This window comes from Pleurodeles waltl, chromosome 5 (assembly GCF_031143425.1).
Source record: "Pleurodeles waltl isolate 20211129_DDA chromosome 5, aPleWal1.hap1.20221129, whole genome shotgun sequence".
Classification (NCBI taxonomy): domain Eukaryota; kingdom Metazoa; phylum Chordata; class Amphibia; order Caudata; family Salamandridae; genus Pleurodeles; species Pleurodeles waltl.
Window position 1 is genome coordinate 1,309,545,988 of NC_090444.1, and position 26,561 is coordinate 1,309,572,548.

A 26,561-nucleotide genomic window follows, 5' to 3' on the forward strand; every position below is an offset into this window, starting at 1 on the left:
TAATAAACGTTACTAAGACCAAAGCAATGGTATTTTCCAATAAAAGTCATATGGCAGAGAGGTGGTTACTTGGGGTCCAGCTGGAGAGAGTGACAAAGCACAGATATCTTGGCCTTCTATTTCAAACAAACCTTAATTTTAAATCCCACAAATCACAAAGGCAGAGAAAAGCAAATGCTATGGCGAGTGCTTTGTTTTGGCTCGAATCAAAGTTAGGACATAATTCTGTAGAAGTCTTACGTGTCGCATATAATTTAAAAATATCTAGCCTTTTACTTATGGTTGTTGGCTATTTTCTGAGAACGAATTATCTTCTTTTCAGTCTATAGAAACAAACATTTAGAAAAATGTTTGGGCCTAGCAAAAGGAACAGCCATTAGTGGGTTGAGGTTGGAGTTGGGACTGACCAGTATTAAATTTAAGAGCCAGCCAAGACTGCAAATTACTTGTTTAGTTTGGGGGAAGCTGAAGAAGGATCGTTCAAGACCTTGTCAAAAACACACCTGCAGCATGACACAAACGAACCTTCACCAGTACCTTTGGCCAACTTAACACAAGGCCTTGACATGGAAAGGCTTGCTGGCACCACGGCCATCTAAGTAGTAGGTAGGTAAAATATGTTTAAAAGGTTGTTCAAAGAAAAATATCAAAAGTGATCAGAAGGACCGTCGGGGCCAATCACAGCTAGCACATCTGATGAATACACATTATAGAGAGCTCCCAAAACCAGATAAAAAAATTAAGTTTAGGAATATAAAAGGATAAATACTGAAAGTCAGATTGGGTCAGGTGCTAACTCTTTTTAAATGGATAAAGACCAGCAGGGATATTGGAAATTTTGATGTACTGGGAAACGCCTATCCTTTGTGCTTTAAGCGACTTGACCTTGATTCACCTTCTAGTTTCCTGTTCGACATTTGAGGGAGAGAGAACGAGACTGTTATTACTAAGATTACGAGAAATTAAAATCCAGAATTTATCCGATTTGTTAGTTTACATTATGAACTCTAATGATGGCAGATTATACCATGCTATAGGTAGGTTCTTAGATATTGTAAGGAATAAATAGGTTGTGGGAAGTCGTCTTGTTAAGATTCTCAGTTTTGGGATGACATTCTGCTATTTAAATGAAATACACTTTTAATATTTTGCACATGGCCAAACATTAATATCAAAATAGAAATATTGATTAGAGCTAGTAGTTCTATTTTATATGTGACATTTTTTTTATATACTCTTAAATGTTATTTATTGTGTACATACTATGCTTTTTACTTAATGCTGTATATAATTTATAATTTAGGTAATTAGAAATTTGGGTCAAATTATAATGGATTTGGTGCACTGGATTTTAAGAATTTGTAGTAGGTTAGATTGAGTGGGCTCTTTAATTACTGATCTGTAGTATGATCTTAGTAAGAATGTTTGATATATTTTTTTTCTTTTTAGATTTATTTTTATAAATTGAGGCGAATCTCTCTACTAATGAATACGTGATCCATTAGTTTTGGTCGTGAGGACTGCAGTGTTAATTATGTGTGTAAAATAGGAAATACATTAATGCAAAATGCATGAAGAAGATACACTGATAGAACTAGTCATAATGGATTGCAATGTGATGGTTTTGTATGTTTGTGTTGCCTTATTGGCACTGTATCACAGTATCCAACAAATACAAAATATTGAATTGAATAATATTAGTAAAACCTACACTGACCCATGCAGTCTAGTGGTTTTTAGTTAGTGGCCGTAGCTGGACTTCTGTTTTATTTAGTTATTTTAAGTTTTATTTCCAAGACAGTCATGAAATCGTTCCTAATAACTGGACACAATTTCTTTTAAGTCCACGAAGGAAAAAGGCATTTACGGTTAACATCAATAGCTTAGCACACATAACAATAGATCGAACACAGAATAAAGACCTCCAAGCAGTTTCCCTTTTAGAATTCTGTAGCTGCATGCAACGGAGAGAGCAGGTGCTAAGCACAACCATTGTCTGTCTCCTCTCTAAATGTCTTGCATGATGTAAATATTACGCCTAGCTTACCCTTCTCTCAGACAAGCTTTCTTCTGGACCCCTACTGTCAAGTGAAGTCATTTGAAAAGCAAGGGCTAGCCACAAAGAGGCCCATCGGAACAATTAGCACGCTATGACTGGTGTGCCCTAATAATCCCACACACTTGTACATGGTCTTCTTAAGACCTCTAGTGCCCCGGACACGTTTTTGGGGGTTGAGCGAGAATCACAGATGGCCATTAGTAGTTTCACTCTAAACACTGCTCCTGTTCTTGCCAATGTACAAGCGAGGCTTCCCTGCCATCATGTTTGTTCTTATACTTGAAAAATAGAGCGTGGGAGGGTTCTGTTTAAACTTGGCCCAAATAATTAAATAAGTACTTAATCTTAGTTTTGTTCACCATTGTCATTTCGACTTGCATATAATAGGATGACCTCCACATTTGTGGGCCCGGAATTATTTGCCTACCATTCTTGAACGATTAATTAAATCTTTCGAGTTTTACTTGTGAGACCCATACGGCTTCCGATGATTACCTGCTAGTTAGCCGTCTCTGGATTCACTTCAGTCGCAGTTAGCAGAGTTCTTAAACTGGATTCTGCGTGGTAACTATGAGAACACCACTATTGTGATAAAAGTGTACATTCCCGAAATACTTTCCAGAATTGTATGTTTGGCCTTATTTAGAAGTGCTTGGATCCTGTATGTCAATGTGTTTTATATCTACGTACCAAACCATTGCTGCTGCTGTGCTGTATGACTAAATATGCAAAGACAGGACAGAGAGGAAATTCTGTATCATTATGGCAAGGCAATATAAGGTATAAAGTCTATACTGCTTGCTTCGAGCAGCACCTCCCGTCACGAGAGGGTGTCTTGTTTTGGGTTGGGAAGAGGACTTTTAGAGAATCATTTGCTTAAATGGTCTTGGGTAAACTACTCCAGCTGTGTAGCATGTGCAAGCATTGAAGATCTATCTTTCATTGCAGTTGGAGAGGTAGGGGCAGCGCTCCAGATGAAGCCCGAGGAGTTTAAAGAGAAATACTGCCGAAACATACCAGCCAAATCTGAAGGCGTGGTGTTCAGCTGCCTGGCAGGAGTGAGGAGCCTCAAAGCGCTGGACGTTGCCGTCTCATTAGGATACAGCAGGTGAGCGGTGGTGTAGTATTAGAACACTATGAAATGCTTTACATTGGGTGATCAGTTTAGTGCAATCATTTTAAAGGGCTCCACGGATGTGGAGGTCGAAAAACTAATAGGTACATTTGCTACCTAATTGCAACTGCAAGTAGGGCCGCCATATGACAAATAAAAACACAAACTCAGCTGAGGCTGGATTATCTACAATTTTAATTTATTTGGGGAGACGTTTGCCAATTTTGTGCTGAAGGTGAATTTTTACTGTCTTTCTCCTTGGGTAAAGAGATAGCACTGGTATGCTCCCAGTACTAGTACACTGCAGTGAAGTTACTAAATTATTCCATGTCATCAAGGCCACCGTGACCCGGACTTGCATTCTTTATCCCAACTGAACCGATTGAGCTAACATTTAATTTTGATTTGTAAACGGAATATCTGGAGATGCTAAGTGATGTCTCTGTCAGTGTCTTTTCTGGTAAGCTTAAACTTCATGACTTGTCGGCTAGTTCCTTGCATTTCTAAAATTAACCGTCAGCCTCATATCATGAGAAAAGTTGTTCCATTGGACAAAGCTTCACTCAGAAAAAGGGGCTATCTGCCTTGAGTTCCCTCTCCCCTGCCCGTGTGGGCCTTTCTATTTATTTAAAATAGGAGGTATTCTCATCTATCTTTGCAGTGCCCTGTCTGTTTTTTTTAATTTTTTTTTAATTCTTTAGTTTTACATCAAGTAAATAGTTTGGCTGAGCACCGTTTGACAATAAGCAGAATGAAAAAATATTTGTTTCATAGTCCAAACACCACAGAACCTTCCCCCATTACTGCCCTCTCTTGGGCATTTTGACACTACATTAAATGGGGCGTGGCCTAGAGCCCAACAAAGTAACACAGGTTTATTATTATTTTTATTTTTTTTGGTGCTCCCTGCCATCCTTCCCAAGTGACATGAATCCTGTGGTGGGTAGTGCCATCTCACAACCTTGGTTCTCAGTGCTTAATTTGTGCTTGTTGTTTCCTGTGCGGAGCACCAACACTTATTTTTGAGGGCCGGCACTTATTTTTCTGCCCCAAGTGTTTACTGCGAACAAAAGACACATATGGGAAAGACGAAGGAAGAGAAAAACGAAAAAAAACGTCACAATGGGAGAGCTGCAAGAGTGACCTGAAGGGGCAGGGAGTGCCTTTAAATGGATTGAAGAGGCCCGAGATGGCTTCAGGGATTATGGTGTCTCTGTATTCCGTGTTCGCACATTTAATTGCAGCAGCCGCGGGTTTAAGAGGAGGGCTTTGGGCGCAGGCACGTTTTTATTTACAAATTAAGCACTGCTGGTTCTCCTAGACTAAAAGGACAGGAGGGATGGTTGACTCGGATTACCTCATTGACACGCAAGAGGAAGGCAAACAAAGACAGAACACCAGTGGCCAATCTGATAGCAGCAAGCACAGTATGACAGCCATTGTTATCGCGCAGAAGGCATCCAGCACAAGCTCACTAGTGTGGGGTAGAAGAGACTCGGGTGACATCAAAGCAAAAACCCCTGCCAGTAGACACCTGAAGATGGCCTTGTGCCTGTTGGTTTTTCAGGTGAGATCAAGCGGAGATGTAAGTAGGTTGAGAAGCTGTGGCAAAGGAACAAAATTCCTTGCCAATGTGGCATTGAAGCTGGAAGAAGCTGGTGTGAAATCAGCATGGCTGCCCATCAACCTAGAGAGGAGGACCAGAGCTATGCTAGGAATCAAGGACTGAAGAAGCCTAGCTGATTCGTGGGAATCCCGAGACATTGTCCCTCTAGCAGTGAGAGCAGCTCAGGAGATCAGTGTGGTGTGACCTTGCACTGAGAAGTGACAATAGAATCCCGGTAAGTGACCATTACCAGTGACTAGGCACAGTCCCTGAACATAGTTGAGAATGCTCACTCCTGGAGTGAGCTCAGGTGCACTCTCCACCACCACAAGCTGCTGCTGAGGTGAGAGTGCTTATAATCTGGAAGACATGGGATGAGTTATGCAAGAAAGTGATGACTGCCTTGATCTTCACCTCTCCTCTTGCAAAGAAATGAGATTCAAGTTCTCGTCACTAAACACCCATGCTTCATATTCAAAGGAATGCCCGGCCACCCACACCAATTGTAAAACTAAAGAATTAAAAAAAAAAAAAAAAACACACAGGGCACTGCAAAGATAGATGAGAATACCTCCTATTTTAAATAAATATTGTCCCCAGCAAAAGGAGATGGTTTTCAATGCTGCAAGTCCAATAGAAAGGCCCACATGGGCGGGGGAGAGGGAACTCAAGGCAGATAGCCCCTTTTTCTGAGTGAAGCTTTGTCCAATGGGTCCAATGGAACAACTTTTCTCATGATATGAGGCTGACGGTTAATTTTAGAAATGCAAGGAACTAGCCGTCACAGGTGATTCTCTCATTAAGGGGAGCAAGCAGATTGATGCTGCAAGTAAGAGGGCCAGGATAGGTGCTGCAACCCACTGATGCATTGCCAATTCTGTGTGCATCCTGTCCTGTCCTGTTCTGACAGAGCACAGTGATGAATGGCTAATCAAGACTCCAGGCAAGCAGCAGTGCTGGCCCACATCCAGGTTACCATTTCCCTCCTTCACCGCAGTCAGTATTTTCTCAGTGGCTACAAAACACATTTACGCATTGGAATATAAATGTGATTTATATACAATCAGCACTGTTTCTCCCTCATTCAAGGAAATGTAATTAAACCCAATGGCATATGCAATTATGCATATAACCAGGTTTGTAGTGTTGACACGTGTATTTAAATGTGGTGTAGCAAGTAAGTGAGATTGTAATGATTAGAGTAAAATCTGGATGAATAAATTCAAAGGTTTTATGCGTTGAGCATAGTCAGGAAAGTATGTTCTGCTAAAATTAAGGAAACCCAGAAGCGATTGAAGCTTCCAAAGAGTATTAGGTGGTTAGAAGAGTGCACACTACTCTAAGAAATGAGGTCAGTGGTGTGGAATTTATCAACATATCTACTTGTCCGGGTTACAGGTTGCTTCATAAATCTACTTGTCCTGTAAAACAAAACAAAACAATCAACTTGCCTTTGGTACCATGTAGTGCTGCGACAAATTATGGCAGCAATCTCATTATTAGAGCTCTGATAATAGCCTCTCTGATTGTACCAGGGAAAATACTGTAGTATTTTCTTTATTTTGCCACTTTTCTGCAGATCTACATGCTTGGGCTGGAGGAAGCAGTAAGCAATAGTTTCAGGCCAGGAATGCCTTTGAGTCTGTGCAAAGCTAATAACTTGCTTGTTTTAAGGATTTTCGCCAGCTCTTCTATAATCATTCCCCCTACTGAGAAAGGTTGAAAATGTACTTCTGACAAGGGCAGAAGTAGAAGTTTTTCCAGGGGTGGGGGGAAAAAAGTGGCTGAAGGGAGAGTGAACGTGTAAATGCTCATTAGATTTTTACATGAGCACATATACTCATGCACATTTGCTTGTGCTAAAATACAGTTTAAAATATTTCGTAGGAGTATGATTTCCTGGTCTACTTCTGTATATTCTTGTGCATTCATCAAAACCACTAATGCAAACACATACACCATGGGTGCACTTCTGTGACTTTCTTTAAGAATTGGGCCTCTAATTAGATCTGGTGTTAACCAAGACATTTCATTCTTATTAAAAATATTTTTATTGTTCTCTCCATCTATCAGCTGGCTTTACTGTTAGTGATAGCTTTCTGCTCTTCCACACTGAGCATGTTGGCACACAAAGTAGTTTTGTTCTGTGCCAGGAAGTACTGTGGCAATGTGTGCTTTTTGAGACCAGTATTTCTTTTTATTTGTACTTTTGCCAATGTTTGTTACAATGGAGAGGGCCTGGCAGCTCCTACAACAATAAGGTGCACAAAAGCCATGTCAAAACAAGACATGCATTGACAAGACCAAAATCAGATTGGTTGGCTTTTCTAGCACTTGTTTTTTCATGTTTCCCACAATCTTGTTGAAAATCGTTACACTTATTTTTCCATTATGAATATTTACATCAACACATTTTACTAAATGATGCTATAAAGAAATAGTACCTAAAATTTAACAGTAATTTAGCAAAACGTTTTGTTTCCTACATTTTTTTATCTGAACATTTTATTTTAAAAGCAATCATCAAGCTTGCTTACAAGCTTCTGCAAACATTTGCATCTAATCAGAGATCATGATGGAGCATTATACATAGAATCATTGTGTTAAACTTTCAAAAGTCTGTGTACTCATTTTTTCACTGGAACTACTGTAAGTAGTGCAGTGTGACCTTACAACATTTAAAAAGGGGTCTCACCCTAATAATAAAGGCTTTCCATTAATGTACCATAAATTAATGTATAGACACAAATATTATATTTCCTTCCCTGTAAACTGACAGCCAAAGGGGTTGTTTTGCAGGGGGCTAGGCCTACATGTCCCAAGGACAAAATTAAAATGAAAACTTGTTGTCCTTGACCACAAACAATATGTCCTGGGCATTAGGCTATAGGAATTCCACACCCCCGGAGGTGCAAGGCTTTTGCCTTCGTTTGTGAGTTCATATCCCAAGAATATGACCCTGAAAAATGCAATGTGAGATTTCTTAAAATTAAATTTGTAGCCTATGGCAAATCACAAAATTATGTGATCTACTCTGGCTAAGTGTGTATCCAACTCATTGTCCGTTAGGTAGATACAAATTACATAAGACAATGCATCTCGGTCAAGATCATGAAGAATTGACACTATACGGGCAGCAGTCAGTCTTGGACTCTTCTTGTACTGCATGGCCAGTCATGCAAAGAGAGACAGGCCCAAACACGGGGCAGGTAGTTAAGTCCCTTCTCTCGACCCCTAGATTTCTAAAGACAAAAACGCTGGAACTATCCAAGGTTGTTTTGTATTTTTATGAACAATATTATTACTAAGTGCCATACTGTGTGTGTTTTTGTTTTGCAAAAGTGCGTGTAGGACTACTCAAATGTCTATAGTCTAAGACTATTCTATGGGAATGTTCCGGTTTCAAAATAGGAAAAAAGTCAATTGTTTATTTGGGAGATACAGGATTCAATTACTCCCTTGTGCGCAAATGTTAGGGATAGGATGTTCCTAATGGGTGTTTTAGCATCCCACTTATTAGGATATTGTGATTGCGCTCACGGGCTGGACCTTAAAGTATTAGGGTATTATGTGATAAGGAGAGTCCTTATCCCAATTTACATGATTGCGGTATAATGCTGGGGCTTGAGCAAGATCCCATTTCGCTGCATAAGCTTGTTTGATTTCTTCAGGGACAAAGGCAGAGAAAGGAGGAAGGATTACTACATCACCCTGCGGGAAGGTGCGGACACACTCTGGGGGGCCAGTTGACCTATGCTAAGAGAATGTCCTGGGATAATGTTAAATTGTCCCAAAAGAATTACACAACTAGTGTGTGGTATGTCGCCCTTAATTTGGACGTCTAAATCATAATGCTGATCTGGAGGGGTCACACGCCTATCCACGGTCTAAATTGTCACATATTGATCAATTCCTTTCACTGCCAGAAACTCCTGGAGAGTCTGGCAGAATATAGTGACCTCTGCTACGCTGTCGAGGAGAGTCAGTGCCCATTTCCCCTTCAGGAAAAGGGTTCTCAGGATTTGGAGTTTGCTTGCGGTTATGGCTGCAACCTTTTTCTTTTAATATTGGGGTTTGAACTGAGGTTTTTCCTCCTGCTGGATCTTCATGTCAGACGAACGTTGTGAGTCCTTTCTCGGTTTCACGTACTCTTCTTGACTGTGGTCAGAACATCCTCCTCTCTCTTATTGTCTGTCAGACGAGTCCTGCAAGAAGGAATAGTATCAGACAGCTGATATCTCTCAGGTGTTAAAGGTGTGTGCGATCATGGAAATGATATTTTCTCTCAGAGGTCTGCAGTGTAGGAGAACCACCTAGAGTTTTGGCCTTTCCTTCAGACTTAGATTTGTCTCATTGTTTTTTTTTTGTTTGTTTTGTTTTTTTAACAAACTCCGAGTTCTGCTTGGCAGTGTTGTTGCTAGGTTTGCCAAGTTGTGGTTTAGGTAGTTTGGTTCCCAAATAATTGCGACCAAGTGAATATGAACTTCAGCTATAATAGTCGGCAGCTCACATTCCCGGACAGCACCAGCAACCGCGGTGAGCCTTTGACATATAGCCAGAGATGCAGCTTCACCTCTGCTGTTGGAGAGAATCACCTCCGGAACATAAGGAAAATTTCCCATTAATTTCATACCAAACTTTAGGGCCAGGCTGCATTTGCTTCAGGACATCCGGTAGACGGCGTGTAATGAGTCAGGTATAGACAGCTGCAAAGATTGTTCCCCATGTGTCACAATCTCCTCTCTGGGGGACCATCCCATGTGGTAAACACATAGTTAATATTCTGTTTGTCCTGCGGTCCCATAAGGGGAAATACAGCCTCAACTTGGTCTATTTTTTGTGGTAATCTAAAATGGAATTTTCTCACGTGCTGTGGGTACTTTACTCATAATCGCAAGACTAATAATTGGAGCAGCAGGCAACTGTGGTACACCCGCTGCTGCCCCTCGCGCAGGACCAGCCATCAAAGTGCACATAGCAAATTGAGCCAGGTGTCTATAGAGTCTAACAAGGGTAGTATATAACTGCTGAAGTTCAGCAGCAGTCAAGTTACGTAAATCAGAATAAGGTGTACTGGGGCAAGTACATGTTCAGGGGCGCCTCAGAACCAATTAGTATGTTCCTAATGTATAAGTGGTATTTCGAAGAGTGCATATGCTCTGTATCCATTAGGCAGTGCAATATTAGTTTATTCATGAAAATGATTTGTATTAGCATCCACAGCCAGAAAATTAGCTGAGGAATAAAAAAAACTACCATTCTGTAAGCATCATGTGCTTCCACCACGAATATTAAATCGCGGCCTGCATTAGTGAGGCTGTAAAATGTTAAATGTGCATGAACAGCCGGGTTGCAGTTTACTGCAATTTGAACCGGTTGTGGCGGATTCACCAATTTAGAAACAGAAGTGTTAACAATGCAGTAACACAAAAAATCTTTAGAAAGTTTGAGCTCAAACAACTACCTGTATGGAAAAAATACTGTGGTGAATAAATCCCACACTCCACAGACGTCTCTGGTGTAGATAGTCTGGACACTGAGGAGTTCTACTCAGGTGACCCATTATATAACTACCAGGCACATCTTTGGTAGTGCCATGTCACTCTATTGTCCTCTTTGACTATTGGCAGAATATATTAAATTACACTGAAGAACAGCAGCTCAATAAAATGGTGCTTGTTATGGCCACAGGACACAAATGGTTGTCATGCTTGTTTTTTTAATTCCTCACAGGGATTCAGGGCAAGCAGGCCATACCCTTGTTATTCTCCATCTTAACACTCAGACGTATTCACCACATATTCAGGGGGAAGATATGTCAACAATGGTTAAAACACTCCACACTGTCTGCAGTAAAACACAATTTTTCTCTCCTTCTGAAGGACATGAACCTCTCTTATTTCTTGTTGGGTCCTAGGTCTCCATGTTCAAAAAGATTTATTTATGCAACCTATAATGAAATTTGGAAATTGTTGCAAATGGAAGCCACTGCACGTTTAAGACCAAGTAATCAAGATAATTTGGATAAAGTACTTGCTTTTGTTGATAATAGTATTAACACATTGTCTTCTCGAATTTACAGTTTGAATAATGTTGTCATCTGCCATTGATAATATGCAAAATGATATGTCTGTATTGTACCATGGGCAAAGTCAGCTTAGATCAATAATGCAATTTAGCTGGACACTAAAGGTCATTAAAAATGGTTGTATAACTTGGGGATGCCTTAATTTGAGTCATCTATTTCTGCCATTTAATTTGACCTATAAACAACAACTCCTGGCTCAAAAAGATGCTACATACACAATGTTCAAATCAAACAAAACTTTATTCGGCTTTCAACGAGCCATAAAAGTGTCACGTAATAGCACATTGGTAATAAATAAGTATAAAAAGGATTGTACATAAAATAAGTAAGATTATAAGACACATCCTTAATTCATTCAAGAACAGGTATATATAAAACTTAATAGATGTACATCAGTGCAAAGACGGGTTCAATTACGGTGTTTTTTGTAATTTTTTTTTTGGAAGTAAGGAATTTGCCAGAAATTGCAGAGTTTCAAATAAAGTTAATTCAGTACACCCATAGACTTCCTTACAGAGAGTACTGTGCATAAAAAATTTGCTAACATTCCGCATACTTCAATAGAGGATAAAATCTGTAAGCTAAAATATGCGTCGCAACACTTGCGCATATTAGTTGATCTTAAAAAAGGCAGTAAAAGACGTTTTCTTGGTATATCATAAAATTTACAGAAGAGGACCACATGCATTGTAGATTGGGGAGCTTTCGCATCACATGGACATACTCTTAAGACTGTACTCCAGTCACGCATAGTTGGAAAAGTTACTAGCCGGTGGAAAATATTTAAGCGGAATCTTGTGAGAACAAATCGATGTCGGGGATTTACCACGCTTACTAGGTAGGGCTGGACTGCGTCCGTCGACAGAATTAGTTGGTTAGACATTACTGTTGTTTTTTTTTTATTCCTCTTCCCATCTCTGTTCATCCAAGTACTTCAGAGTCAGGGCCCTCAAGTCTCTCCTGGTTATTTTTTCCAATGATTGTGGGTTTAGATAATACGCTTCGCAGCCCATATTTTTGAAAAAGGTCATGATGTATTTTAGCCAGGGAACTCTATACAAGTGTGTTAGATTCATACAGTCTGATAGTATGGCCTGGTTTAGTCCGGTATACTCAGAGGTCCACACTTTATGCCATAATAATAAAGGCTGTATCTTAATTAAATCAGTTACGAAGTGGACCCCAAGTTCCGAATGGCTAATATATGATGATGTGCTCTTTGGTGCCATTAATAGATATCTCAGAAAGTCATTTTCCACCAACTGTATCGCGTGGCAGTTCGTGTACCCCCAGATGCATGCTCCATAGGTAGCCGCCGGGATACATTTGGCTTTGTAGATTTTTACCATGTTTGACGGGGAGATTCCCCCTAGTTTTTTGGAGAAAATCTTCAAGGCCGCCGTTATTTTAATAATCTGGTCTTTTTTTGTTTTCACACAGTGTGGCCTGTTTATCAAACATTATGCCCAAATATGAGAAGGTGGGAGCTATCTTCACTTTGTCCTCTTGAATAGTAGTTTTATAGGGCTTACTCAATTTCCTGCCACAGTTCATTATGAACGTTTTCGAACGGTTAACTGTGAGGCCCAGGGCTGTCATGTAGTTTATACAGGAGGTTAGGAGTTTCTGGAGGGCTAGCGGTGTCCTGGCCATGAGTACTGCATCGTCTGCGTAAAGGAGTGCAGGGACGGGGCGGTTACCTATTTGTGGGAGATCTTTACATTTGTTTATCAATTCATTTTCTAGGTTATTTATATACAGTATAATGAAAATAGTAGTGGTGCTAAAACACAACCTTGATGCACCCCTTTGTATATACCAAAAGACTTAGTGCATTCCCCTCTCATCCCGTACCTTACACTTGCTCCACACCCAGTATACAGTTCTCTTATAAAGTGGACTATTGTTGGTTCAACTCCCATGCTTGTTAGGATGTCCCATAACTTTTCATGCAGGACACAGTCGAATGCTGAGGACAAGTCTATGAAGGCCAGATGCAAATTACCCTCTCTAGTCTTCGTATACTTCCCCACTAGAATAGTTAAGTTCAGAGCCTGTTCCACTGTGCCTAGTCCTGTGCGGAAGCCATACTGCACTGGGGATAAAATATTATTTTCTTCCGCCCATATTTGAAGTCTGTTTAAAATTATTCTCCCTGCTAATTTGGCTGATGTATCAAGGAGGGAGATTGGCCTATAACAGGCTGGGTTTAGACGATCGCCCTTTTTGTATATGGGTATGATGATAGAATGACGCCATGTTGATGGTGGGCCTTGTGAGCAAATGGCCCTCAGTACCTGCGTCAGTTGGGGGCCCCATAAGTCAGTGTTAGCTTTATATACATCAATTGGGACACCATCAGGCCCTGGCGCTTTCCCAGCTTTGCTTGTGTTTATAGCTTCTACTACCTCCCCTAAGGTAAAGTGAGGTGATACTGCTGGGTGTCGAACTTCCTCAGGATCTGGGACTTTTAAAAGGTCCGGGGGAACTCTGTCATTGGGTTGACAGTATATTTTAGAAAAGTATGTAATCCAGTCCTCTTCCGAAATTGCAATTTCCATGCTGGGGGTAATATTGGCCCCTAGAACGGGAGAATTTATTGTTTTCCAGAAGAGGGCGTTGTCTTTCGTCAGACTGGCTCTGTGTAGGTTGTCCCTTGACTTCTCTCTCAAGGCGAGTTTCCTCTTTTTTGTGGCTATCTTGTATGCCTGTCTACAGGTGCGTATTTCAGTATTTCAGTCTGACATCTTATGGGGGCGCTTAGGGTTTTCTTTTAATCTTGTGTGCGCTTTTGTGCAATCGAGGTCGAACCAACCGATTTCCCTTTTCTTGCCCCCTACCCCTCCAGTCCTAACCGTGAGGGCGTTTTTTTACAGCATGGGTTATCTGTTGAAAGGCACTTAGGCATTGTCCAGGGTCCGTGTCTTCACTAAGGCAATCTAAGAACACTTGGGTATGTTCACGTAATATGTCTTTCAATAATGCCTGTGGGTCAGTCTGAGTCCATCTCAAAGTGTAACCATTACCCAGGACTAGTTCAATACCGTTTGCCATCGTTACCTCTCTGGTATTAGCCTGTGTGGGCGGGATTAATGAAAGTTCCAAGCTTTGGGGGAAATGGTCGCTTATTGCGATGTTGTGGATTGTATAATTAGTAAAATAGTGTAAAAAATGTGTTGACATTAAAATATAATCAATAATTGTGTGTGCACCCCTTCCATTAAAGGTTGGTTTAAGCTGTAGTTCTTTAGTCAGTAATTCATTTACAAAAGACAAATTATATTTTTGAGCCACTGAATTCATTGCCTCTCCTTGAATGGTATGTGAGAAGTGCAATCCTAGGCCAAGGTCTTCGGTATCCCAGCCACACACCTTTCCTGTAAGTTCCTTGCAGAGGTGTACGTTAATGTTACATATTGAGAAGTTAGGCAAGCTACCCTTTACCATTGCAGAAACTCCATCTACAGTTTGGCTAATACTTGGAGTAAATATCGCTTCCTATTTCAACATTCCAGTTCACTTCTTGCATGAAACATTTCCCCGTTGGTAGATATGAGGCCACGAGATAGGGTCACTCCGCTTTGAATATCGTTGTGAATGGCTAGAGAAACGTTTGAACTTCAAGTAGCAAGGTCTTAGTGAAATACAGTCACTCTTATCTACAAACCTCCCATTACATTTTGGCAAATTAGTAAAACACATCTTTAATGCTTCCAATACTGCTGGCATAGCCCATTTTTTTAAACAAACCATAGGCAGTGGCTTGGTGACTACCTTTCCAGCATATAATTTTTTACTTAGACCAGCTTTAATTCATTCATTATTTTCCAGTATTTTTAGGGGCATTCCCTTGGTGATTTTCCTCATCTGCTGCATTTTGGTCCTGTTTTTGTTACTCCGCAGTGGATGTGCCTGCCCAAAGCCCGCTAATGCTGGGTCTGCCACCAATCTAGCAGTGCTGAAAGCACATGATCCATTGGCTAGGAGCCCTATTACGCCAGGAACTAGAGTTTGACTGGTCAGTCATTCTGACCGGCCTGGTTTACCTGTAGGCAACCCGTGTTTCGTTGCCTGTGGTGTCCCTTTGAATGGGCACAGGATATCTGCCTTGCTTTGCAACTTCCTGCTCCCATGGACATAAATCGGTTGAGTCCAGTAAAGATCCATTTCCAAAGTTGTTCAATGAACTTGCGCTTGCTTAAAGATGCTTGGTATGAGTTTCTTCCCACCAGGGAGATGGGTGCATCAGCACCAGGATTACTCACCTCAGATTTACATAACACTGAGGCATCACAACTGGCCATTTCCTCAGCTTCGGCTGATAATGAGGATCAGATCTGTTCTCTTGAGCTACTGAATGGGGCTGTCAAATCGTTTGTGGAGATGGAATCCGTCTTGGATTCACTAACTATTGACCTTGGTGGGAGAGATCTTGGGTACCTCCAGCCCCAAATAATTTGGCCTGTTTTTCAAAATTCTCACTGGCCCTTTATATCATTTTTATATTATGTTTCTATTATTGTGTTGCATTTGCTTAGCTTATAAATGTAATTTTTTATTTAATTTTTATTTTTTTATTTTTTGGATTTCTGTCCCAGCCACTGTGGGGGTGTCATGAGGCCTATTCATTGACTCACTGTAGCTGTGCATCATATCTTAGCACTCTAGAAATTATTATGTATTTGCCTTGCTTTATTGTACATTGCAAATGTTTTCCTTCGTGCCATTGTTTTGCAACACACTAATTTCACATTCTGTGCAGCCACTTTCCTGGGATTCTGTCTGTACATTCTATGACTGCTCAATGGGCACAACAAGTGCCAGGTGTTGTTTTCTGTCCGCCCAGCAATTGTTCCCAGGCTGCTAAAGACATAACAGAGTAGTTTTTCACTGTATCAAGCTAACATTATAAGTTAGGTCCTGTAGTGTTTATTTTTAGAGAGGAGGATCCTGCAGAGCTGTCACGTTTGGGAAACAGATGCATGCGGCCTCTATAAACTGAGTTTACACTTCCCTATGAGGACCACATGCAATGCAAACAGGTATGGGGGTTCTTTACTCCCAGAGATCATAAATAATAATAATAAGCCTTCCTGCGCATACAATTACAGGGTAGGCTCAGGCCACTAGATTTGCATTCTGGTGTCACTATTTGTGTTATACAGTTTTCTAACTGCTATTCTTATAATTATTGCCAGTGTTGTAAACACATCTAATTATCTTCATAATAGACTGTTGCAAAATATATATAGTGTACTTTCATTGTATCTTTTTTACTGTTGCTATGGATATGTATGACAGATAATGTATGAAAAGGACTGCCCTGTTTTCCACTGCTCCCTGAGAAAGGGGCTAGATTGTTGTGCCTTTTGGGTTGCCACAATTACTTGTCACTCTGTAAGGTTAGGAGGGCAAGTAAGGCACTGTGAGCTGTTTAGGTATTTTGGTGTGACAGTACTGATTTGGGAAAAGTGGCACAGCCCCTGCATTCTGATGTCCCAAGGCACAGTTCTGCAAAGGCAGACTCTCTGCAGCACCATAAATGTCACCAAATCCCATCTCCAGCCCTTCAGATTCAGCTCTTCTCAGGGGCCACTCTCAACTCAGTCGCCTACAAAGCCTACCCAGGCCAACCCAGAATACAGGCGTCAGCAGCTACCTCTTTTTTTTTTTTTTTTTTTTCACATCATCAGCTCACAGTCTGAACAGTGATGCATCCCCTGGGTATGATGGCCTCCTTCATAGCCAGAGTCCCCCATGCCAGACTCCACTACATCCTCTCCAGCCATAACTAGCGGCATAGTGGTCACAGCTGGAGGGTCACTGGGAAGCTCTAGTGTTGATATGGGCCAGCAACCATCATTTTCTGCAGTGGTGGAACAGCAACAATCTATTGCAGGGCTGGCCTTTCATAGACTTTATTCTGCAGATAACCATCACTATGGGAACTTCACTTAAAAGGTTATGAAGCACATCTCCTAACCCGAACAGTTCAGGGCAATTGGTCACTGCAACAGCAGAGTCTCCACATCAGTCATCTCTTGCTTACGGCCATCCAGCAAGCTCTGAAGGCTTTCCTTCAAGACATTGAGCAAAAAGTGGTCCTCGTAAAGACTGACAACATTACCGCCATGTACTTCCCTCAGAAGGTGGGTGGCACACACTCCCCTTATTTGTCACCACCGGCACACAATATTTGGCATTAAGCAGTTCCTCATCGGATTCATCTCCCGGCAGAGTACCTTCTAGGAGTGGACAACAACTTTGCAGACATGCCCAGCAAGATGTAGCAGCCCGTCCATAAGTGGGAACTCATCTGCAAGTCCTACTCCTGTACCTTTGACGCTTGGGGGTCCCTGAAGTCTACCTCTTCACAAAATGTCAAAACTTCACCTTCAGGTTTCAGCACCCTTAGTCCATAGGCAAAGCCTCATGGATAAACTGGTTTAGGGATCTTTGCCTATGCTTCTCCTGTATGTGGTTAGGAAGCTTCAGCAAGCCTCACTTACTCTCATCCTGGTGAATCACACGCGGTCTAGACAATCCTGGTTTCAGCTCTTCTTGAGATATATCTGTTGCTTGCCACAAGGAGCCCCCAACAGGCAAGACCTCACACAGAACATTTAGAGAATCACATACCCAAAACGCAGGCAACTCAATTTAGCCATTTGGCTCCTGTGGTCCTAGAGTTTGATTGCCTTAACCTACCTCAGGAATGCATGGACATTTAAAATAAAAAAGCACATAGACCCACAACACGTGTCTGTTATACTGCTAAGTGGAAACGATTTACCCACTTCTGCATTCTAAAGCACCTGGACCTGCTCAACCCTGCAATCCAGGATATTGTCTGTTATCTCCTTCACCTGCCAAAGTCGGATCTAGATTACGCTTCACTTGCCTTCACTTAGCTGTTCGTGCAGGCTACATGCAGAACAGTGATCACTCTCCATTATTTCGAATCCTTTCTTTATCAAGGCCTTTATGGATGGACTCAAGTGCATCATCCCACCTAGTTTTCCTCCTGCACTCGTCTGGAATCTTAGTATTGTTCTTACAGGACTCATGGGCCCTCCTTTTAAACCACTGAAGTCATGCCTTTTAGAGTTCCTTTCTTGGATAGTTGTCTGTCTTTTCGTAATTACGTCCCTAAGATGTGTTAGCGAGCTACAGGCTGTCACCTTAGAGAAGCTTTTTTCAAAGGTCCATAATGACAGAGCTGTCCTCAAGACCAGCCCTAAGCCTACCAAAGGTGGCATGGAGGAGAGTGGCTGGTAGAATAATATCAACAATAATAATATTTGTGTTCCCTTGTGGTGTGATTATGATTCTAATGATGTTCTTTCTAAAAGATGGATCAAACCTTCTAATTTCCATTGTAATGCTAATAAGAACTGTAACTGGGACAAGAAGCAACCCTGCCTTGAGCCCTGCATATAGGGATTTTGATGGGGCCTGGTACGTCAAGTGGAGTTGAATAGTGACTGAGCAGTGAGCTCTCCACTCAGCAGACTGGTTTTGGCCAATGGTAGTTCTATGGTACATCTCTTTGCTCAATGTAATCGGTCTTTTGAAAAACTACCGAAAAAAAAAACAAGATATAAGGAAGTTCATAATATGACAGTTCGTATTAAACATTTTTTAAGTCATTTAGTACAGCCACATGTCTTGCGTTCTTGTTGATGAAGTAGTGCAAGTATATGGGACTGCCTGTTTCAAAGCATAGGGTAGAAATATGGAAAGCCAAAGGGGTTTTGGCAGCCCACAACTGTTTTTCTTTTTTTATATTAATCACAGGATAAAAACTTGGGTGGAACTATCTCCACAGCTCGGATTAGATAGCTAATTGTTCTTCAGTTTTGTGCAAATAGGTTTTTTGAAAGAAAAGTTCGGAATAATGAGTATTGATCCCTATACAGTGTTGAAGTTATTGATTAAGAATAAACTGTTGGGGACTGATAATTAGTATAGGGTTTTATGGCAGATTCCGAAACCATCTCTGATTCCCAAGTGTCTAGAAAAAAACCTCGATTGTCGAATAAAATCAGCAGAATATCAGATTATAGCCTTTTGGGGTATAAAGCTATCTGGGTTAATTTTTAAAAGAATGGCATTTCTTTCAAGATGGTTAGCGTATTATACTCCTGGCACTCTCCATAGAATGAATCCAGCAGTACCTGGCCAGTGTTTCAGATGACATATAAATGCAGTAGGGGGTATGGCTTCATACATTTCTTTTATAAGGCCAGAACTTTATCGGTTTTGGCACACTATTGGTCAGCTCATGAGCAAAATGTTAGGGCTAAATATTCGGCCTGAATCAATTCTCGTTTTGTTCGGGATGCACGTTACATAAGCACTTTCTGAAACCTAGCCAATATTTTGTTTCAAGTTGTATCACAGTTTCTTGATCTTTGATATTACAGCGTTGGCCGTTAATAGATGTCCCGATTATGGAAAAATGTTTTTAAAAAAAACCTCAAATAAGAATGTTTGAATATTCATATGCTTTGTGAATAAAGAATTTAATAACCTTTTTTTTTTAATTTGGAAGGAGTTTGACCATTACAAGCACAAGGCATTTTACCAGTTTAAAAAATGTTCTTTTTTTTTTTTATAAACGATTCCAGAATGGGGATTTATATATACTTGAACTGCTAACTTCAATCTTCACAGATTTCTGAATGGTTCCAATTTATTTTTCCTGCACACTATACGGCGTGAGGTTCCTGAATACATTGCATGCACTTTATTTGCAGGTTGTATTTTAGAAAATGAGTAATAGCAGCAGGGTGGAAGGACTTTTGTGCAATTTATCTGAACATAGTAGTACTTTGAACAAAATGTGTCAGAGCGCTAGGTTGCTCTGATTTGGTTGAAATTAGTTTTTTGTACTGAGCATCTTGCACTGCATAAAGTGGGTTTTTGGTGGAGGGTGCCATTGAGTCTGTATCATAATTATCAATGTCAGTCTTCACAGATTTCTGAATGGATTAAATGTATTTTTACTTTGCATATTGAATGCTGGTCGATTTCTTAATACAGTATATCAAATTCACTTTATTAGTAGGATATACCGTAAGAGTTTGCACTTTGCACCGGTAAGGTGGAATGTCATTGATTATGATAAATGTAATTTGCTTTTGATGAAGTGATATTTAATTGTATACTGCTAAAAAAGAAAAATTGATGGGGCATTTAAGGTACAATTCAGAGGATGCTCCAATGAATGGCAAATTGGCATCACCTTAATTATTATGATGAAGGGAACCATAATCTTGTGCGCTATGCGGTAGGTGATTGCTATTAGTATTGCCTACATTCTTCTTGCCTACAACACACTTTCAGGGACTCCATAGATATGAGTTTTGGGAGGCCGTAGAGCGTTTACCAACTTGATATGTAGGTGCCTCTGAGAAACAGGTAATAAGGCCTGTCTGCCTGCACTGATTTGTTATCACCACTGTTTCCAAACAGCCAATTAAAAGGATCAAAGTCACCCTCATCTAAGGGTTGTGGTTCACTTTGAGTGTTCTCCTGGTGCAGCAGAGTCTAGCTAGAGATGGGGGAGCAAAAAAAAAAAAAAAATACATGTGAAGTATCTCTAAGCGGCCTCGACGTAGGTGGTCAGAATTTGATATTAAGAAAGAGGTATCATTTCGACCTGTGCTAATTATTAACTGGGTGTACTCTATCCCCAAAAAAACAGCACAGGGGTTTCTGTTCTGCAGTTTTTAGCCACACTTATGTGTCAAATTTCTGAATAACCGATTATAACTGTGCATTGACAAATTAAGTCTTGCAACAGTTAGAGAACATGCATACCTTAAGGAATAGTCTTCTTTTACCTTGTCCTCTCGTCTATGCACTCAGTCCGGAAATGTAACAGTTTCACCACTGCTAAAAGTAAAACAATGAAATTAACAGTGTGCCACTGACTTAATTTTTCTTCCTTTTCAGAGCTCAGCACTACCTGGGTGGCTTTGATGACTTTGTTCGACATGAACCTCCTGTGAAACAATGACCATCCATCAACTTGAATCTTGTTGTCTCAACTGTGTGAATCTTTATTTTCATTTGCAGGGTAACATTTTTTTGTTTAATGAAGCAGGAATTCAAGTGTGTGTGTGTGTGTGTGTTTTATTAAAGCTGCCATAATTACACACAAATTCCAATAAGTTGAAAATTCACCCACTTTGATCTGGTAAAGAACCTACGTGCCTTATGTAGTGAAATTTGAACTGGTCTCCAGTGCACTAAAATTATCTTTAGTTACTCAATGGCCCCTGCCTTTTTGAGTTATGTGGTTGACATTTTAAACTTTCGAAGGTTAAGGACATTCACCTTTTTATTTATATTTATACATAAGCTTAATTTCTTCACAGAGTTGCTGACTTAAATAACCTGAAAATTGTGAATAGTTAACTTCACTTGAGGGTGGTTATAGGAATACGGCGTTGAAGGCAATTTTACTTGATTTCTTTCTTATACCATAAAGAATACCAAAAAAACTCAACTTGATACCATATCGATAAGAGGGTGAGTGAAAGTAACTGATATGTCTTTACCTCGAAGGTGCAAATGTTGATATCTGGGACTTCCAGCAAGGACCACTGCCGGCAGGATGCACTGATAACTGTGTTCCTGTGGATAAACCATGGTACCTTGTTTGTCCTACCCAGCACAGCTCTCGCTGGCTTATTGTGCAGGATGACTTTTAATGTGGTTTACTTTGCTTAAAGGCTTTTTTTAATTAATTACTTATCAGGTTGTTTTGTGAAATACTCACTTTTCCTCTGGCTTATTTCTTTTTGGAGGCATTAATGGCTTGATATGTAACGGGGTGTGGTCGGCAGGTTTCTGTTATAGAACCCAAAGGTTGCACATACCAGCATTAAATCTATATACCCATATGAAAATCACGAACTATGCGCAAAACCTTGGAAAACTAACCTACTGATTCCCACAACAGATTTCCTGCTGCAGAAATGAAGTGAGACCACCTCTTGGTACTAGTTCCCTTGCCATAATCTGCACATACCCACACTTACCTTTTCTTCCAGGAGAGGGTCTTCAAGCAATCTTGTTCTTCTTTAAACACCATAAGTAAACGCATATTTAGTTGTCATTTTACCTGGTCTAGGCAGCGCAGGAAATATTTTGTAAAAACTATATTCCCTGACCTATGTTCCTTAAAGTTCATGACACAGATTGACTTTGGAGAGCAGTTTTTTTTATTCCACCTCCATTCGCTTTATTGCAATTATAAAAAAGGGCATTTGTTCTGAACTATAATGGAGAAGGAGCATCCATGGCTGAATAGAATTTTAATCATTTTACTAGATGTGTGCATCTTCCATCACAAATGGTACTATAGCACAGCTAAGCATAGCATACCATTGTAATCATAGGAAACTCAAATACTCTTGAATGATGTTTTTGACAGTAAAATATAATGAATGTGTATGCTTCCAGGACCGAGTACCACTAAAGGTATGAATGAATTATTGTCCTAAAATGCACAGTTTCTTTCTAAATAAATTATACAAATATTTATTTCTTTTGGTCATGTCCACATCTATATCTTCCATTTAATCCACAAAATGGGCATACCTCGTAATATAATTTATAAAAATGCATTAGACTGGCCAAACAATGAAACGGTTAACACAGAGGAGCCACGAATGACCCAAATGCAGAAATTTTGAATATATACACATTTTGATCTATGTGATTTCCACAGTCATAGCATGCCACAAAGTTGCCAAAGACTTTTCTTAACCGACAAAAAATAATAATCTGTGACTGCAGCCAAACAGTCAGAAAGCTGACCATTGTTCCTGTTGGTTGCCATTGGCTTTGTGGTTTGTAACTCACTTTTTCTTGCTTTCCTTTGCTGGCTTTTGCTGGTTTTAGGCTGCCCAGCTTGAGTTCGTACCTTCCCTTGCCCAAACCTTATTTACAGAATCCTTCTGAGTGCTCCCTTTCTGTAAATAGACCTGTAAATCTTGTTCATACCTCGTCACATTTGCTTTGTGTTCAGAGACTGAGGTCAACAGTCAGGTGCTGTCTTCCGAGAGCGATTGTTTGCTTTTCTTTCTCGGACTTCAAAGTGAGAGTATTTATGTGACAATCTTGCTGGACACTGGACGGGGTAGGATTTTTTTTTTTTTTTTTGCACACGACATTTAAATGAGCTATGTAAGTATTTTAAGAATATATCAGAATTAGGAACACAAATGAAGCACTTTTGTGTTATTTCTGAAGCGTGTTGGAAACAAATACTTTACTATGATCAAATCATAACACTGAGTGATGTAAATTCCACATATTGGTGTCTGTGCATTGTATAGTTTTATTAGTAAAACTGTATGTCTGTGCTAATATAATGGTCACTTAAACTGAAAGTCTGTCTCTAATGGCAGTGTGCTACCACACCATGAACACTTGACTCTACACCACTTCACTCCGCGCTACTCTGTCAGAAAAAACCTTTTTACCCTCCTGTGGGTGATTTTTGTTTGGTAACTTTGTTTATTGGTATTTCTGTAATTGAGAAACAGCCAGTACATGAGTGGGCCCCTTGTCACAGGGTGGTCATCCAGATCTATACATTCTAATAGCAGTGAATAATAATCATTTACATAGCCACTTCACCCCTCTCGTAAACAGTATACATTCCGGCAATCTGTACCGCACATTAGCCAAGTCATGCCCAAATACAGTTATCGTTCCACAGTGAGATCCGACGGTTTCTACATCTTTCCAAACAGTACCATATAAACTTTAACCAGTTCAGTAATAAAAAGAAAAAGAGCAACAAAAAAAACGGCAAATCAAACACCAAAGTGTGCACTGGCTTAATAAGCAGGTGTTCAGCGGGGTAAGCAATACATGTAAAATTAGGGGCGGTGTCAGGGAGTTTGAGTTTGGTGCCTGCACACCCCTCCTCCAACTGGAATGATGTAATTCAAAACCAGTTGCATTCAGCCAATCGTAGTCTCCTGCTGTGCCATCCTCCTTCTAGTTAGCATCTCGCCCAGCCTCCAAGGGCACCCTGCCCCCTCTAGTCTCACACATCTCCTCCACCTCCCTCCTCCGATTCTTCCAGTATCTCACTCCGGAGTTGTGCTAAAGGTCGCGTCCTAATTCCCCGATCCTCTTCCCTACATAGCACCTGTAATTCGGCCTGGGTCCACACTCACATCTCGCCTCGTGTCCGACAACTATGGGCCCAATGTGGACTTCCAGGCCATTGTGATCTGCCGCCTGAATGGGACCAAGGTGAGATCCAGAAACCTAGTGCCCACCCTCTTAGAGGAGGGCCTCTTATGTAAGGCCAACAGGCTTAGGTAGGGCTCTAAGTTAAATTGTGTGCCAAGTGTTCCCCCAACCCCCCACGTCATCAAGTACTCCCTTCCAACCGCTCTGTATGGCATGACACTCCCGAACCATATGATGGAAACTGGGTCCACTGCATCACATCTAGGACAACCTTTGGGCTCTCCGTTATATATTACTCTGAGCCTATGTGGGGTGAAGTACTTTTGATGTACAAAATTATATTGGGTATATCGAAAACGTGTATTTCTGGAAACACTCCGGGGGTACGCTAACACTTTCTGCCATTCCACGTCCATCAAGTCTTTGCCCACTGCCTCCTCCCTGCTCATCCGCAGTCTCTGCAAAGAGAGCAATGTAGCTGCTGTGAGAGCACCATACAGTCTAGTTATCAAGTGTGCCTCCTCTCCTGCCGTCAATAGGAGGTGCAGTATTGCATGCGTTTCTGGCTCCGCATTCACAGTAGGCCATATTCTATGCATAGCCAACCACAGCGTCCTATACGTCAAATATTGTCCACACTTTCTTCTATGAGCTCAGGAAAGGGGTGTAAGATTCCCTCCCTAAAGAGATCTCCCAATGTCTGCACTCCTGCCACGCTCCAGGTCTCCAACCGCCTCGTGACAAGATGTGTCCCCACACCCCCAAAAGAACATCAGACAGTGGCACCCCAGGCGAATAGGCCACATTCGTGACTGTACACTTCAGGCATCGTCTCCAGCAGGGGAGAGCCACTTGCAATAAAACAATGCTTTTAGGCATGACACCCAGAGCACTCAGCAAGCCGGCCAAGAGATGATCTGAACGAATCACGCCACTGGTTGTGGTCAAGTCCTCCCGCTAACCATCTAGCCACCCATTGAAGTTGACACGACAAATAATATAGCTCAAAGTCTGGTACCGCTAGTCCGCTCTTGAAAGTGGGCCAGCAGAGGGGGAGAGAACGTCCTCTGGTGACCACCAGCCCACACAAGTTCCCGAAGGAGCATGTTCAGATCCCTAAACCAGGCCACTGGTATAGTCACCGGGATGTTGGCAAGGTAATACAGCAGGCGGGGTAAAAATCATTTTAGACAAAGCCATGCAGGCCATCATTGAAAGCTATAGAGAATGCCAAAACGCCACACAAGATCATAAGGATCTGAGCACCGCACCAAGGTTTCCATCTCTGAGGTCATTAAAGACCTGTACACCCAAATATTTTCAGGTACAAAGAGCCCAGGGAATATCCACTGGACAGGTGGCAGGATGCTCCGCACCCTCAGTCATTGGGAAAACATATGTCTTCCTTCTATTTACCCGGAGACCAGACAAGCTACCAAATCGCTCAAGTAGACTGAGAGCCCACAGGATCCCAGACACACCATCTCGTAGATAAATCAGTAGGTCGTCCGCATAGAGTGACATAATGTGTTCCTTGCAGCCCCATGATTTCCCCCGACCGCTCCCTTTAATCTGGAACTGCTCCATTGCCAGCGCAAACAATAAAGGCGAAAGAGGACAGCCCTGCCTGTTTCCCCGATTATATTGGATAAGAAGTCGACATCACCCCACCCACCTGCACCCTTGCCACTGGGAGATAAATATAAGGGCTCAACCCATCATATCCAGTTGTCGCCCAACCCTATTTGGACCATCACTGCCCTCAGGAAATCCCACCGTATTGAATCAAATGCTTTCTCGAAGTCCACTGATAACAGTACGACCCCAGGGGGTTGCTCCCCGTATGGGAGGTGCAGTAGTGTAAAGAGCCGTCTCCAATTCAGAGAGGTATTGTGTGCAGATATAAAACCATTCTGGACCGTATGAATGAGGTGAGGGACATGGGGTAGGAATCTATTAGCTAGGGCTTTACTAAGGATTTTGAAGTTGCAGTTCAGCGTAGATAAGGGCCTAAAATCGGTCACCTAGGGTCTTGCGACTTGGTTTTAGGCAGGGGAACCACCAGTGCTTCCGCAGTCTCAGGCAAGGCCCCCTGCGTCGTAAGCCTCAGCGTACAGATCAAGTAAAACAGGAGCCAGCAGATCTACATACATCTTGTAGAACTCCATAGGGAGTCCTTCGGAACCTGGTGTCTTGCATGCGGCTAACTGTCTTATAGCGATTTTCACCTCCTCTAGAGTGAGTGGTCCCCCTTGGGGATCCCGATCCTCCGGCTACAGTGTGACCAACGGGAGGGACCCTAAATGATGTTCTAAGGATTGCAGTAGCACCTCCACAGGTCGGCTATAAAGGGATGTATAGAATGTGTTAGCTATCTCAGACGGGCCATAGACCTGCTTCCCATCTACCACCCGAACACTCGTGATCTGGGCACTACCTCCCTCTGCACGCACCAGCCAGGCTAAAAGCG

The 26,561-nt window shown here is 41.4% G+C and overlaps 1 protein-coding gene across 1 annotated transcript in view; it reads left to right on the forward strand.

Annotated features, from left to right (window-relative positions):
• LOC138296433 (thiosulfate sulfurtransferase/rhodanese-like domain-containing protein 3) overlaps positions 1–22,423 on the forward strand; it is a 55,688-nt gene extending 33,265 nt beyond the window's left edge. The window contains exons 3-4 of the mRNA XM_069235547.1: positions 3,008–3,167; positions 20,828–22,423. Of these exons, the coding sequence (XP_069091648.1) occupies positions 3,008–3,167; positions 20,828–20,891 (224 nt within the window). The 3' untranslated portion in view covers positions 20,892–22,423. The remainder of the gene's footprint in view (positions 1–3,007; positions 3,168–20,827) is intronic.
• Positions 22,424–26,561: the final 4,138 nt, after the last annotated feature.